The sequence below is a fragment of the Nycticebus coucang genome, chromosome 3, assembly GCF_027406575.1.
Source record: "Nycticebus coucang isolate mNycCou1 chromosome 3, mNycCou1.pri, whole genome shotgun sequence".
Taxonomy (NCBI): Eukaryota; Metazoa; Chordata; class Mammalia; order Primates; family Lorisidae; genus Nycticebus; species Nycticebus coucang.
In genome coordinates this window covers 97,717,691-97,733,678 of record NC_069782.1, presented here as the reverse complement: position 1 = coordinate 97,733,678, position 15,988 = coordinate 97,717,691, and the positions used below count along the sequence as shown (strand labels likewise).

The 15,988-nt window shown below is 52.5% G+C and overlaps 1 protein-coding gene across 1 annotated transcript in view; it reads left to right on the top strand.

The window, feature by feature from the left end:
• COL13A1 (collagen type XIII alpha 1 chain) overlaps positions 1-15,988 on the top strand; it is an 83,616-nt gene that overhangs the window by 14,750 nt on the left and 52,878 nt on the right. Inside the window, exons 5-11 of the mRNA XM_053585427.1 lie at positions 2,206-2,241; positions 3,000-3,026; positions 4,081-4,107; positions 8,628-8,654; positions 8,749-8,775; positions 9,384-9,410; positions 12,295-12,360. Coding sequence (XP_053441402.1) covers positions 4,105-4,107; positions 8,628-8,654; positions 8,749-8,775; positions 9,384-9,410; positions 12,295-12,360 — 150 coding nt within the window. The 5' untranslated portion in view covers positions 2,206-2,241; positions 3,000-3,026; positions 4,081-4,104. The remainder of the gene's footprint in view (positions 1-2,205; positions 2,242-2,999; positions 3,027-4,080; positions 4,108-8,627; positions 8,655-8,748; positions 8,776-9,383; positions 9,411-12,294; positions 12,361-15,988) is intronic.

Sequence of the window (15,988 nt, the reverse complement as noted above, 5' to 3'; positions counted from 1 at the left end):
TCCAGTTCCAAGTTTCCCTAAGTGCCTTCCCCAGGACCAGCCTCTCTGGGAAGTAGTTTCCATTTGGTCAATGACAACATTCTTCCCAAGATCCCAAAAAAAGCCTTGGTTAGCCTTGGACTTGGCCCTAGGTTGGAGAGATGCATCCTGCTACCAGGACAGGCTCTGTAATTAGCAAACCGTGTGATTATCCCTACCACATAAATATTGTCCCTAGTGGGACTTGAAGACGTTTCTTGGAATCCTCTGCTCTTGACCTTTTCTTCAGGCCTCTAAGCATTCACAGTAGTTTACAGAAAGTTTACACTGGGAGGTTTTGGAGATTAAATCGCACAGTTTCCGGGTTTTCTCCTTAGTGCTATTCTTAGCATCACTTATCCTTGACAGGAGAAAAGCTGAGGGCCTTTCCAATATTTGAGTGGCATCTCCTTCTCTTGCCCTTCTGGAAGCCTGTCGCCAGCCCACCTGAGCCTGCAACAGACTCCAACTCACTCCCTGACAGCAGGGTCTCCATCCCACCTAGCCAGAGGGGCTGCCATGTTCCCTGAACACAGGCTGTTGGGCATGCATGTCCGTGGTTTCAAAGAGGACCCAGCAGCCTGGAGACATTTCAGCAGTGTTTTTCAACCTTTTTTTTTTAATCTCATGGCACACTTGAACCTATGGTTAAATTTCCGTAGCACACTTAAATTATGTTGATCCAAAAAAAAGAGTAAAAAAAAAAAAAGAAGAAGAATATACTTACTGTGCTTTGAACTTCTTTCAAAAATAATTAATGATCTTTAAAATTTTTGCAGCACACTAATATCCTCTCACAGCACATCAGTGTGAAAGTCACTGATTCAGAGAAACCTTCCTCTGCATAGGATCTGCTTCTGTAACTACTGCCTGACAAGGACAAACCTTCACTGGCCCCAGGATATATTGAGTACAAAAGCAAATCTGCTTGATTCTGGAGCTTCCCTGTTCAGTTCAATTCAACACCCAGTGATTGCAGCTACCATTTCAATAGGCTTTACAAACCTAATTGAGTATAATTCAACGACTATGAGGTTATACACATATGAGGTCATCCTCATTCTATAGATGAGGAAATTGAGGCTCAGGGAGGTTAGGCGACTTGCTCAGAGTCACACAGCCACTGCTCGTGGAGGCAAAATTAGAACTTAGTCTGCTAGACTCAAAAGCCCATGCTTAGGAAGAGTTGTGGCCATCTTGGCCAAGACAGAGCCGATGCTGAGAGCCAGACAAGTGTGTCCAGGGAAAGGCATGTGAGCCAGCGTCCCTGGGCAGCGTAGGGGAAAGATGGGGCAGGAAAGGAGCCATGTGGTAGATTCACGGCAAGATTAGGGGTGGGCTTGAATGATAGGTGAGTGGAAAAGAGCCCCTGCTGGTTCTTGAGCAGGAGAGTGACAACACTCAGGTGTCTTTGCTCTCCATTACCCTTGTCTGCCTGGTCATCCCTCCCCAGCCCTGGATCTTCACAGACTCATGCTTCTTCTAACCTCAGCATTATCTCTTTTGTCCTGAGTCTTGATCATAAACCAGTGGGCTGGAACCAGTGCTACTTCTAGTCTCCAGCCTGAATATCTATCTAATTGACCTCTCCTCCTCCTGAAAAATGGGCATGGATCGCTCTTATCCTGTGAAGATTGGGGGACCCAGATTATCACCCAACTGCCAAGAGAAGCATGCTGGCCAGGTTGAGAGAAGCGATCTGACCTATTCTAGCCTGAAAACATACATTTCAAAGGTCGAGTTCTACTATCTGTTGATATCCAAACCATCCTTAGATAAGTGGCCATGAGCAATGACTATGTAAATAAAAAAGGACTTAGAAGAGAGGACCTCAGCCCAGGAGTCCAATGTGCTGCAAGCCAAATCCTGTTGTCCTCACTGCCCCGTCTGTCTGTTTACAAGCACAGCAGCCACAGCAGTGAGGAGCTCTCCAGGGGCTGCTTCTGTAGTTGACCCAAAGGATTGCTGCCTCCTCTTTTTCTTTCCCCACGCCCTGTTTCCACAGGAGATTTCTGATAACGTTCCATTTCCATCTTTCTCCAGCCTCCCTCTCCGCCAGCTCACCACGAGAGCATCCCCCTGTGGACAGTGACACAGGAGTGGGAGGGATGGGACTAAGATGAGCCGAGGGACTAGGGATTAGCTTCATCTCCTCACTCATCCTCACTGCCTGCCTGTTCTTTTCAGGGTCAGCCAGGTACTCGAGGTTTTCCTGGATTTCCGGTAAGTGGGGAAGGCTGAGGCTAGCTGTGTCCCAGGTGGTCGCTGAGCCTGGTTGGGTTAAACTTTATTTGAGGCTAGCCCTGACACCACTTCTTCCGAACCCTGGTCATTAAGGACTGCTTCTGTAGCCATTCATGGACAGCAACCCAGGAGAGTAGCTTAGAGCTATTGGGCGCATAGTTCACAAAATAAATACACAAATTAGAGGCAATGGGAAAGTACCAGGAGAGTGAAGTCACAGGCTGATAAATCCCAGCATGACACCAGGATGTGGAAGCTCAACTTCCAACCTGGCTTTGAGAGGAGGTCCACCATGGGTAGGCCTCTGTGTGGCCACTGACCCCTGCTGACGGGCCCTAGGACAGGTTCTGAGAGGCAGAACCAGGGGAGTGGCTGGTTCCCTGTTTATCCAGGCCTCACTGCCAGCCAGCCCTGGCTTCCTAGGAATATGCCACTCACTTCCGGCCTACGATAAGGAGGATGTCTTTGATATCAGTGCTGACACCACCCATTGGGTTCTGCCTTGTGCCGGGCACCTGGCATGTGACATTTTATTCCCTCCTCACAAAGACCCTTCATGGAAGGCTATTATTCTCCCCATCTTAGGAAATTGAGGCTTAGTCTTATCCATAGTCACATAACCAGTAAGTCATCAAACAGGGCTTTGAACTATAATTTGTCGGAATGTAGAACCTGTGCTCCTCTTTGGCAGGAGGCCTGTGATGCTTGGTCTTTATATCTGGCCTTTCTGGTTTCAGGGTCCCATTGGACTGGATGGCAAACCGGTAAGTGGGCCCTCTCTCACGCTGGGCTCCTGCACCCACTCAGTCCAGGCCAAGAACCCTGGGTCTCTTTGGTCTTTCTGCAAAATTCTGACTCCTTAGAAAATGCTTTGCTTAGAAGGAAAATTCCTGAGTTGGAAGCTTGTCACTAGAAGGAAGGGAAGGGGGCCATTTGAGTCCCTGGTCCCAGTGAGGTTCCCCAGAACAAAAGTCCCCAACTGCTAAGCTGCGCTCTGGGTGTCTAGAGATGTCAGAGTATGGTGATTCTGTTGGGGCAGGTGAGGCTGGGAGACAGCTGGGAGGCAGCAGGTGAGAGCTGAACTGGCTGGGTCCAGAGAGCCTGGGGGCTTGGGCACACACTAGCCCTGGCTCCCTAGCTCCTGCGTGTCTCCCGTGGCTTTCCCTGGTCAAGTGCCCAAATCTACAAGGAGACCACTTTCCAGCACAGCTCCTCTCCTATTCATTTCAGTCCTCTGGACTTGGTCCCCAGCACAAAGTTCACGGGGGAAGAAGGGCCCTCCCCACTCTGAGGAAGGAGTGAGCTGGAAGGGGGCTTGAGCCCTCCAAAAGCCCTCACAGATGCCCCGGTGAAGACATCAGGTAGTATGATGTGGCCTCACGCATGGCTGAGCCTGGCCCCGTTCACCTCTTGCAGATGAGCAGCCTAGGTGCCCACCTGCTCATTCCCCCACTGCAAGCTAACCAGCTAAGCACAGCCCAGGGGCCCTGGTGATCATGTCCACTCATGTCACAGGACTGGGAGTCCCCCAAAGTCATCCTGGGCACATTGGCCTGGGGTCCAGGGAGACCACTCCCCACTCTTCTCTGCAGAGTGGCAGCTGCTAGAAATGCCCAGCAAAGGACTGTGGGAAAATGACCAAAGGACCTCCCCTGAGTCAGTGGGTTAGGGACTGGGTGGACAGTGAGTGACTTCATGGAATGACCGTTTGAGAAAGGCAACAGGTACAACAGGAGTGTGGCAGGAGGGATGCATGGGGCAGGCAGGGTGGGCTTCCAGGCTGCAGTGTTCCTGGTACTCACCCTCTTCTCCTTCCAGGGACACCCGGGACCAAAGGGGGAGATGGTAAGAGCCCAGCTTTCCTGCCTTCCTGAGACAGGTAGAGGTCTCAGCCAAGCTGAGAGGGCCTGCCCAGCAGAGGGGGCCCCACAGGCACGGGGCAGGGGGGTGGGACGGACAGTGGCTGCTATCCTGGTTATGCCCCAGCTGTGTACAAACACATGCCCTAGATCTTCAAATCACACCGCAGGAAGGAGAGTTGGACAGGGGCTTCTCCCCTGAAGCATGAGGAAGCAAGGTCCAGAGAGAGCCACATGTGGCCAGTAGCACATGGAGGCCAGTGGCAAGCTCAGTGCTTATGAACTGCACTGGCATGGGACTTAGGGGACAAACCTACAATGGCACTCACTGGGGATGCTTCCTCCAGGAGAGGCCATTTTTATGATCTTGATGTTCCTCAAGGCATCATGACCCTTCCCAGGGCCATACTGCTCTGAGCTGCGCTGGCACTGCAGGGGACCCTGCTCCACTGGGCACAGTAACAGACCTTTGCACCGGCCTTTCTCCCTATCCCCTCCCACCTTCTGCAGAGCTTTAGAAAAGAATCTGCTCTCTCCACAGGCCACCCCCTGCAGAGGGGAATCTAGGTGCCTACTCCTGGTGAGCAGTAAGTGGCCCAGTTCCCAGGAGGGACTGAAGGGCCATTAAGAGCAAATGGGCCGGCCCTGGGCAGGGTTACATCTGCCTCCCAGGTCCTGGGTCACCCCTACATTATGAGGGACCACCCCCTGTGCCACAGGGCTGGCAGGCCTGAGGTCTGTGTGGGGTCTGGCTTGTGCCTGCAAGTGATGTGAAGACACTCCTGGCCCATGACGAGGCACTGCCAGGGCACTCAGAGAGGTAGGACATCTTGTGAATGGGAAGAAAGACAAGGAGTTTTGGCTCCAGTTCAGCCTCCCCTAACTTGCCAGGGGACCCTTAGCCACTCAACTCCCTCTGGGCGGTCCTCTTGCCTCAGACCCAGTTAACACTGCTGAGGTTTGCCATGTGGTAGGCCCTGGGATGAGCACTTTACATGTATAATCTCATTTAATCCTCAGTGTAGCCCTATGCTCCAGGTCCCATTAGTACTGTCTTTGACAGCTATGTAAACAGAGGCGCAGAGAGTCAAAGTAAGTTGGCTGAAGTCACACAGCTAAGGAGTGTCCAAAACAAGATCCAAACCCAGTTTCTAAATTCCTCTCGCCACATTTTATTGCTTCCTCCCTTTCTGTTTCCCTCTTTTTCCCTGCCTTCCTGCCTCCTTCTTTCCTTTAATGCATTTTTATTGAATATCTAAAGTGGGCGGGGCACTGGGTCAGGTGCGTTACACAGACAGCAGCAAGAGAGACACTGTCCCTGCCATCCTATAGCTAACAGTTCAGTGGGGGAGATGTGCTTTTCAATAACACTTAAATGATTAACAAATTGGCTTGTAATAAGTGCCGTGAGAAGGTGATTCTCAGGACCCTGAGGAATCTCAGAATAACAGAAACTTTACCCAGGTTGAAGGTCAAAGACAGCTTCCTTAAGAAAGAGACTTTTGGATTGAAGCCTGAAGGATGAGGATTTCACTAAGAGAAAATAGCACTTAGTGAAAGCTTTCTGGACATGTCAGAATAGCATGTGCAAAGGCCCTGAGGTAGGGAAGTCCTTGCTATGGCCACAGAACTGGGGGAAGGGCAGGAAGGCACCAGCGGCTGAAGGGTGGAAGAACTGGCATTGGGACCAGATCCCCCAGCAAGCTTTCCTCTCTGTTACAGCTACCTCTGTTTCAAATGCATTTCTTCTTGCCTTTATCCTGCTCCTAAACACGCACATACGTGGTATAATGGAGACCCAGGCAGGAGTAAGCTTCCATGCTGCCATTGTTATAGAGGCACCAGGGTTTAAGGCGAAAGATTTATGCGATCTGAAGAGTATATGGCACCAGGGTTTAGATGCAAAGAAGTTAGGAGCTTTTCCCTTCAGGCCCCCCCCCTTCTTCCCTTCCTGGCCACCGGATGCAACCATAAAGTAGCCCGTGGCCCTCACCCCAGAAGTAATAATAATGGTTACCCGCTAGGCACGGTTCTGTTATCCTCATAACAGAATCTTATCCCTTTACAAGAGGGGAAATTGAGACACAGATTGGCTAAGTACACCTCCTGAGACCACATAGTTCCTAAACGCAAGAACTGAGATTCGGACCCATATGGAAGGGTCTTAACCCATGACTACTCCTTGCTGCTAGAACTCTTTGTCCTGAAGGACCTTCCATAGGCTTCCCTTCCTCCCCTCACTCTGCCCACACTGTCCCTCTGCCCCACCCACTCGACCCCTGTGAGCCTTCCCTGCCTGCTGGGTATCAGAGCTAACTCGGGGAAAGGGCAAGGCCATCCATCTCCCAGAAACCCACATCAGTGGGACACATCCCTTGTCTGTCTCATCATCCATCAAAATCTGACAGGCCCCAGAGCCATTAGACCCCTGTTTGTTTGGCATAGGGACTGAGCCATTAATCCACCACTGCTGTTGGGCACAGTTATCCTGGCCAGCCCGCACATCTTCTTTCCGGCTCCTGCTCACTCCCTCCATAGGGAGTTTCTCCTCTGCTGGCCACCTGACTCGGCACTGGGGCTCATCCTCCTGTGTTCCCACTCTATGTCTTTGACTGTCAAAGGGGTCACCTCTGTCCCACCCACCACCTCGCAGTATCTCCAAGTACCTGAAATAAGGAGTTGAGAGGGTGCACGTGGGGTCCCAGCTCAGGAGCAGCACAAGGGTCCTGAATTCAAATCCCACACTATCGTCCACAGGGCTGTCTCGGGGGGGGCAGGGCACAGGCACTTTGAACGGTGCCTGCATGCAGGACTCACCTGAGCCCCTTCACCGTGATTCAGTGGTAGCTAGAGGAGGGCTGGTGGCCAAGGACTGAGCACATTACACGACCAAGACTCTGCCCAGCTAGAGCTACTTGGCACCATGTGTCCTCAAGCCTCTGAATAAACTAAGAGAAATCCAGAATTTTATTTGCGCTGTCCTTGATCTTAAGTGTTGGCAACTGATTAAAATAAAACTATAAAGCCATAAAACCATGTGAGACAAACAAAACACCATGGTTGTCCCACAAGCCATCCTTTGGGATATCTGTACTCAATCCTCCAAGTGTCTGCTGTCCTATACCTGTGTTAGCTTTCTCAGTCCCTCCCCCATCATACTTCTCCCTGTCCTGGTCATCTTTGGTGTGGCCCCTAGTTCCCTGCCCAGTGAACCCTGTGCTGCAGAACTTAATGTTAAACACTCTCACCAGCCACTTGGGCTGGGGGTGCCATGGATTGTCCCAGTGGCCACTTGCTCCTTCCCAATGACCGTCCTAGAGTTTCCCAGTTTGGAGGTTGGTCCAGTAAGCAAGTCGGGGTCAGATGCAAGACCCCTCTCCTCCATCACAGCATCCTGAGGTCCTGCCTAGATGAATCCGTCCATGGGGATCCCAAATTCTTTAGGTCCCAAAGAGACTGATATAGCAGATGGCTCTTTGCACGGTCGCAGGATGGTAGCAGGAAGGGACCTCGGGGACCCAGGCAGGGATACTGCTTTTGGTTCTAGCCAAGTCTAGAAGCCTCCTGAGGGCTGACCCACTTTAGCGAGTAGGGTGTAATGGAAACAGCTGGACCTCGGTGGTCAGGCAAACCCCAGTTTATGTCCCAGACCTGCCATTCACTGAGCCACAGGCCCTCCCGGCTGGGAGAGGCCACAGCACCTTCCCTAGGGCCAGCGTGAGGTCTGAGCTCAGTACACCCCTAAGAGCCCCCCTCAGAGTAGAACTTCAACATGATTTGTGGGCACCAGGCTCCCCCAGCACGAAGCCTGTGCAGTCTCCTGAGAGAGCCAGGGACATCTCCTGAGAACAAGGGTCTTCCCAGACCCCAACCCCTTTCTTACCCCTGTAAACTTGGGCAAGGCAACCTTGAAGGAAACCCTAAGACCCCTGATGTTCCTCAAAGAAGCCCAGAACAGGCTTAAGTTGCCAGCTTCCTGCTTCCTCTCTTTTGCTTAAGTTTTCTCCAAAGTCTCCCCAGTGTCTGTGGCACTGGCCTGGCCTGCTGTGTCCTTAGAAGCCCTTCTGGTTCAGTGGGCTTCATCCCTGGGACCTGGAAGGTAGAAGCAGAATATGCTGGTCTCCTGGAGGCCTGTGTGGACCAGGCAGGGTGTCCATCATAGCCGGAACGCCTGTCACCAAGTGCAGCCTCCTAGGTTGCAGGCCCATGAGATGACAGTGGTGGAGGAATGAGTGAAGGACGGCACCTGTTCTTCATCACAGCCCCACACAGGAGCCAGGGCGTGCCTAGTTGTGCCCACTGCTGGGTGAAGCTGAGACTTGGTAAATAAGGCCACACAGCTTTGAATGTGTCAGGAATAGGAAGACCCGGCCATGGCTGGCACAGTGTAGCCTTCGAGACTGGGACATTCTGAAAAGCCCCTGGAAGCCCCAGCGTCTTCCCCAATCCCCACCCTGGCATGTGTCTCTGTCTGCCACTGACCTGTGTGTGTTTCCTCCCACACAGGGTCTGACAGGCCCCCGAGGACAGCCGGTTGGTACCCATCTTACTATTCTTCTGCAGAGAAGCTTCAGCCGCTGGGCCCTTAGCTTCAGTTTCTAACTCTCTCATCTCTATCTCTTTATAGGGACCTCAGGGACAAAAAGGAGAAAAGGTAAGAACAATGGAATCTCCATCTTGGGGAAACAGCCTCCCAACCAGTAGAAAGGGGCTCCATGGTGGTTATCTTCAAATTTTAGTTTGTGATAACAGAGCCAGGGAAGCCCCTGTAGGGCTGTGGCACACAGGACAGATTCAGGTGAAGATGCTCTGGGTATTCTTGGGCTAAGCCTGGCCCTCTTTAGCCTCTCTTCCGGCCCCTTCCACAGGTCACCCCCCTGGTGTTCCCTGACCCACCTCCATGAACTTCTGCGATTTTGACGTGTTAATCCATAAACCATTGGCCTGGCCCCTTCCTGGCCTCCTGTATTCTCTGTCTTGTTGAATTTCTGATGGAGACTGCTGGGCTGGCCCCGCACTGTCCACGACTGCTTCCATCCAGGGATCCTGTCCAGGGGCTGGGGGTTTCTTCCCTGCGGCTAGCCAGGGCCAAGGGAAGGAATTATTGGTTCTGCTGCTTCAGAGGGCTCAGACCAAAACCAGAGCAGCAGGGTTATGGGTGATGAGATATGTGGTGTGTCCCTAATTCCTGGGAGTGCCATTAAGAGATACAGCTCCCCAACAAGTGCCTGACACCTCCTTCTCCTTCTCTCTCATTCCCAGGGGCAATGTGGAGAGTACCCACACCGGGTAAGTGAACCCCTAAAACTTAGCAGGGCCCTTTGACCCATCCTAGGGACACAGCCCCTGGCCCAGCCTTGTCTCCTGGGGGCCTCTAGGACATAACAGAGCTCAGAGAACAGGAGCAAACAGCCTCCTCTGCACTTGGCAGCCAGAGAGGTGGTGTGGGGGTGGCAGTGTGTCTGGCTGGCACAGCCAACTGTGTCCCAGGACCTTGTGCCTGTGGGTCCTCTGGGCTCCTTTATGGAGCACGCCTTTGCACACCTGCCTCTATGGCTGTCTGGGTGAGCTTGGGGGTTCTTGAGCTGTGTGCATCTGAGCTCTGAGCTCCCCTACACATGGTCCTCTCTGTCTGACCATGCGGCTCTGTGAGTCTGTGCGTCTAACTCCCCACCACCAGGCGTGTGTGTGCATGACTGTGTGTGTGTGTGGCTGGCGGCCTGCCTCGGACGACTAAGAGGGACTTTTGGATTAGTCATTGTTTTAGCTGACCCAGACTTTGATGATGAGAGATAATCAATGGCTGGCCATATCAACTGAAGGATAAAGTCTCTACTTTGTCTCTGTAAGAACAAAAGAAGCCCTTCTCCAGACGGGAGTGGGGTGGATTTTAGGGCTGAGATTACCATCCCGCCAGCTGCAGCCTTCCTTCACTTTGCTCCATCCCAAAATACAGAACTCAAAAGACCACAGGGCTCCTCCCACCTTGGAGCAGGGGTGGATACAAGCCCCAGTGAGCTGGGACCAGAAAAACACCCCTCACTTTGCAGATCAGCCTTAGGATGGGCATTAGGAACAGGGATGATGGCATCTTCAAGTGTCGATCTCCTCTGCCAGAGGCCTCGTGGTGCCCAGCAGCATACTACATGGCGTGGCTCCCCTGGCTGCCCACCCGTCCAGGCAGGTCCTGGTGGTGGGATGTGAGGAGTGGAGACAGTCACAAACCCATCTCAGAGTCAACCTGACCCTAGAAGGCCACTGGGAGGGCCTTGCTGGCAGGGCCTGGCCTCTGCCCAGCCACTCAGGAGGCTAGATACATGCCTGACTCCAACATGAGAGGCTGGGATTGGTCTGAGCCTAGGTCGGGGATGGGCTGGGGAACACAGGCCAGCAATAGCACAGTCAGAGCGGGCCTGTCAGTGGTATGTGCTCCAAGTATACAGGGGGCCTGGCATTCTCGCCAGCCTGAGCCTGATACAATAATAGAAGGTCAGCTGTGTTTATTTGAAACAATGGGCTCACAGGATTGTTATGTTACCCAAAAGAAAGACAGCATCCCCCAGCACAATGGACAGCACAACTGCAGACGCTTCGGCAGTGTGTCACCAGTCCTTAATGAGCCCTTGGGGTCGGGAAGGAGAGGGGTCTCTGCCCCTCAGCCCAACATAAGAGGAGGGAAGGGCTCTGTGATGGAAGGCTCCAGAAGCACCCTGTCACGGTACAGAGAAGCCCAGCGTTATGACCCCTGCAGTCTGGAGAGCACACCAGACAGGGGGAAGCTGGTGGACACAACAAGTTTATAAAGGGGCTAGGAAAGCAGGGGACTTCTGGCAGTCTATTGGCTTTCCAAGGGACCTGCAGGCAGGGAGGGGGTGGCAGGTCTCAAGGCCAGAGGAAACCAAGAAATCTGGATGGTTCCCCCTCTGTTCCTGCAGCTTCCCCAGGGAGGGAGGGAGGATTAGGGGGGCTGGTGTCTGGGGGCTCTCCCTTCACTCTCCCCCTGCCCCTCCATCCCACCTGAACCAGGAGTACCTAAGCAGCATGCCAGCAGCCCTGCGCTCCAGCCAGATAATTACCCTGAAGGTTTGTAGGTTCTTGAGGGTTGCCAAGCCCCTTCCTGCTGAGAGGCTTCCCAGATGCAGAGCCCACCAATGCACATCCCCAGGCCCTGGCACAGCCCAAGAAGGTGGCAACAATGGCCTGGAAAGGCCACGGTTGGGCTCCCAAGTCCCCGGCTGGCCACATTTGCAGCCCAGGCAGCTCCTGGTTCCTAATGAGCATTCCAGGGGGCTCATGTGAGCTAAAGTGCTTTCAAAAACAAGTGGCTGACTACAGTACATGCCATCTTTGTTTTCACTTGGGTTCTAACCACTTCCTAAAGCCACAGCCTACTCAGCTTCAATAGGGAGAGAGAATGGAAGCAGCAGGAATTTCCAGAAATGAAAGTCACATTAGATAATGTGATTGCAAGTTGCCTCCCCCAAAAGAGTGGTTGAACTTTCGGAGACATCTTTGCCCAGCCCCTATTTTCCAGGCCCTCCAGCCTCAGGGTGAGCCCTCCATAGCACTTAGCATGTGCCCACACTGGCCACACCCTCGGCCAGCCCAGCCCCTGAGAGCCGGGCTTGGCACTGGTTTTGACCATCCTCCCCAGATTCGCTGACTCCAGGCTTTCTTGTTCAACCAAAAAAGAACCCAAAGGTCGCCACACACCAGCCTGGCTTCAAGTACCAATTTAGCTGGTCCTGTGGCTCCCTAGCCAGAGCCTCTGAGTCTGCTGCCCTCTGTCCAACAAGCAGGAACAGGAGGGGCCGGCAGTGCAATGTTGGGCTGTGTGTCTGGCAGCCTCTGGCTCTGCATGGCCAGGAGGGCAAGCCCAGTGGAGGGGGCCGCACTTCCATTCCAGGGGGCTGCTGGCCAACACCTGGAGCTCGGACCTAGAGGCCGAGGCGGGGTGCGGACGGAGGGCCACTCCTCCTCCCAGGGGGTGGCTGTGCCATCCCAGGGCAAGCTCGGCACTGTGCCCCTCCTGCCCACGCTAATCTCTCTTCTCTCTTCCTCTCCTCCCATCCTTCTTGGCTGCCTTGCCTTCCTGGTGACCTTTGGCATCGTTCTGAACACCTGCGATCTTTGGCCTTTGCCCTCTGGCCTTCCAACTCATCTTTCTCCTCAGCTGCTGCCTCTCCTCAATTCAGTGCGACTGGCACCACCCCCAGTCATAAAAAGGAGGACCTTCCAGGTAGACACCTTCTGTTTGCCCGGACCGAGGGTGGCTTTCCCGAGGGGCTCAGCAAGTCTCTGGGCACTGGCAGGCCAGCTAAGGCTGTAGAGAAAGCCAGACTCTTGCTCTGATTCCATGGAGCTGAATGAGACAAAACTGAATCAGACACAGGCCCCAGGAGCTCCACAGCTACTACCACACCATTGCCACTCATAACTGCTGTCACTGGGTGCCAGGCACCGTGTCGCCCAGTTTACAGGCCTGTTTTTATTCAATTCTCTCGATGGTTTTATGAATTAGGCAAGATCATCCTATTTCGCACATAAGGAAATCAAGACTCAAGAGGTTAAATAAGTAGCCCAAAGTCACACAGCCAGTAAGTAGCAGAGCAGAGATTTGCACCCAGTTTCTCTGCCTGTTACTAGCTGTGTGATTTGGAGCAAGCTACTTAACCTCTCTGTGCCCCCAGCTTTCTCATCTCTAAAATAAGAATGACTGCTTCATAGGCTTGTTGTTATATATGCATAGGTTGTACATGAGCTTGGAATAGTTCTGGGCACCATTTAAGTGCTATCGTTAGTGTTAGCTGTCATTATTACTGTTATCCATATTTTGGAGATAAGGAAATTGAAGTTCAGAGAAGTGAATTAATTTGCCCAAGTTCACACAAACAGCAAGAGGCAGAGGTGGAACTGGCAGTCAGGGCTTCCCATCTCACACCCAGGGCTCTCTCAGTTGGACCTGCGTCCTTTATACATATACTTAGAAATGCAGACTGCTTAGCGTCTCATCCTTTGTAAGCTGAGTTTGAGAAGAGAGCGTCTTTACAGAAGGAATGGATGTGGCCCACAGGCACTCCCTGTGAGCAGCCACTTCCTTCTGCCTGCTCACCTAAAGAGGCTGGGGTCAGAGCAGATCTAGAGAACAAAGCAATCTCACCTGCTCTCCAACAGGTCCCATCCGGGTTCCAGGCCGGGTGGCTGTGCCACCCCTTGCCCCTTGCCTTCCTTACACTGCACAGGGCATACCCCCAAGGAACAGAGAAGCGGGGAATGGCAGGGCCCTGAGCTGCTCTGAATACCTGACAGCAGGGACTCGGGCTGCCATCCTGACTCGGGTGTCAGGAGCCCAAGGCCCTAGCTGTGTAGGCTCCTGAATAAACAGGCTGAAAAATCACTTCAATTAACAGCTAAAAATACAGAGGGATGTGTGAATGCGGTGCTGCCTAAGCCTGCGTGTTTCATATTGTATTACCAGGTCAAATCCTTGAGAACATTCCGAATGCTCATGCACAGCATGGCTACTCAGGAGGCCCCCGGGCAGCTCAGAGAAGCTGGAGGCCCACCCACTGGCACCCACACCTGCCTGTGCTAGACCCATCTAGGGGAGCTGAGTCCGCACTGTCAGAGCAGCCATTTTCCTGGACCCCAACACCTCCCTCTTGGCCTCAGTTGTATTTGCTGCTCTGTATCCAGGCCCCACAGGGTCCCAGGCACTGTGCTGAGAATTCTACATGGATTATCTCATGCATTCCCCACAGCAGCCTTCTGGGTCACCCTCGTCAGCCCCACTTTGCAGAGGAAGAACTTGAGAGGGGTCCAGAATTCAATCCAGGCTGCTGCAGTTACCGCCTCCCTCTTCAAAAGCAAAAGGGTGGTGAAGCCAGGACATTTTGTGCTGCACAGACCTGGTTTCCAAAGTAGGGAAAGAAGATTAGGGGCCCTAGTCTGCCTGCCACAGATTTTGCCTAAAGAATGAGGTTTTTGATGCTGTCAGTCCTCATGGGATATAAAAATGCTTGTCCATTTCCTATCAATAAACCAATATTGATTTTACAGGCTCTGCAGGATGCTTACATGTCAGGTATAAGATTAGTTGAAAGAGGAAACTTTATTTAAGATGTGATATGCTTAGCAGATGGTATTGGAAGTCATTTCCAAAGTGCAGAAAGTTGGACGGTGAGCCCTTTTTGCTGGGGGCTCATTTGGAATGAGTAGGGCCAGAGTCTGGAGTTCTGAGCTTGGGTCCTGGCTCCACCCTGAATTCCCCAGGTGACCTTGGTCAGGGGGCTCAACTTCTCTGGCTCTCACTTTTCTTTTCTGTAACATGGGACTTGTGATATTGTGAAGATTCTAGAATTTCCCAGTCAGAAAGGACCTCAGGGGTTCGTTTCAGACTAAGCTTTTCTTGCCTCATGAATCATCATTCTCCAAAAATGTAGAAACTCCAGAAGGATATAAAGAAGCACAGCCATGTGCAGGATCCTGAGGATGGTCAGAGCACAAGGGGCTTGATCAAATTTAGTCTGGCTGAAAGAAGGCCACACTGCTCCCTCTTGAAGCCTGAAGTTTAGTTAAGTCTTTCTTGGTTCAGGAAAGACATTGCCACCTGGAGATCTATCAACAACCAACATGCTGCTAGACAGGGGAGCTGGAGGCAGGGAGGTCACCCAAAGCAATTTTTGCACCTGCCTCCTCTTCCATGAACATCTGAGCCCTAAAATGACTTCTCCAAGGGTGTGGCAGAATAAGGCCCAGGCCCCAGAGTGATGCCCCTGTGTGCCACTTGCTCCAGGATGTTCCAGCCGAGCAGGTGTTGCTAAAATCTTAGATTTCTCATACCCTGATTGTGACATCTATTTATAATCACCACTTCCCTCTAGAGTTTGTAGCAAGCATCATCAGCCCCCTTCTTCATTGTGGAGAGGAAACACAGAATGTTGTGGGAGGTTGCTGAGATCACACTGAGAAAGGTGGGCTGGCCTGGAACTCTGGCCACTGTGTTCCTGTGCATCCAGCTTGGAGCTCTGCACCCCCTGCCAGGGGGTTTGCTGTGGCCCATCTATAAGGATGGGCCACTCCTTACAAGAGCTCATCCCATCTTGTTCCTGAAGAGGTCATTTAGAAAATGACATAATGGGAGGTCAGGTGCGGTGGCTCACACCTGTAATCCTAGCACTGTGGAAGGCCGAGGTGGGTGGATTGCCTGAGCTCAGGAGTTTGAGACCAGCCTGAGCCAGAACTAGCTAGACTCCATCTCTTAAAATAGCAGGGCGTTGTGGCGGGCGCCTATAGTCCCAGCTACTCGGGAGGCTGAGGCAAGAGAATCACTTGAATCCAAGAGACTGTGGTTGCTGTGAGCTGTGACACCATGGCACTCTACCAAGAGTGACAAAGTAAGAATCTTATCTCCAAAAAAAAAGAGAGAGAGAGAGAATGAAATAATGGCATTCGTTTATATCCAGGATAACTCTGTCTTGCCCTCAGCCCCCAAATCTGGGTCACATGGACCAGATTCTCTCCTCCTGAGGAAATGCAATGCCTCCCCTCCCTCCCTGGGCTCACAGTCCATCCTGGGGACAGGCACAGTGGGAGGTGAGGCTGGGCTCAGAGCAGCTAACTAAGGAGTCAGGTAGGGTAGGGAAATAACTACAGCAACCCCTGCAGCATAAAGCACCTTTTAGTTCCAAAACTTCAAGCAGGCCAAAGGTTGAAAACTCAACTGGAGACCTGCAGTTTGAGGCCGGGCAGATGACCTGAGTGACAGAGCAGGCTGTATGTAAGAAGGCCTGGAGAGAGGGGGGACCAAAGCAGAGAACTCGCCAGACCCAGGAACGTGGACCCAGCATTGCCAGGGTTCCAGTATT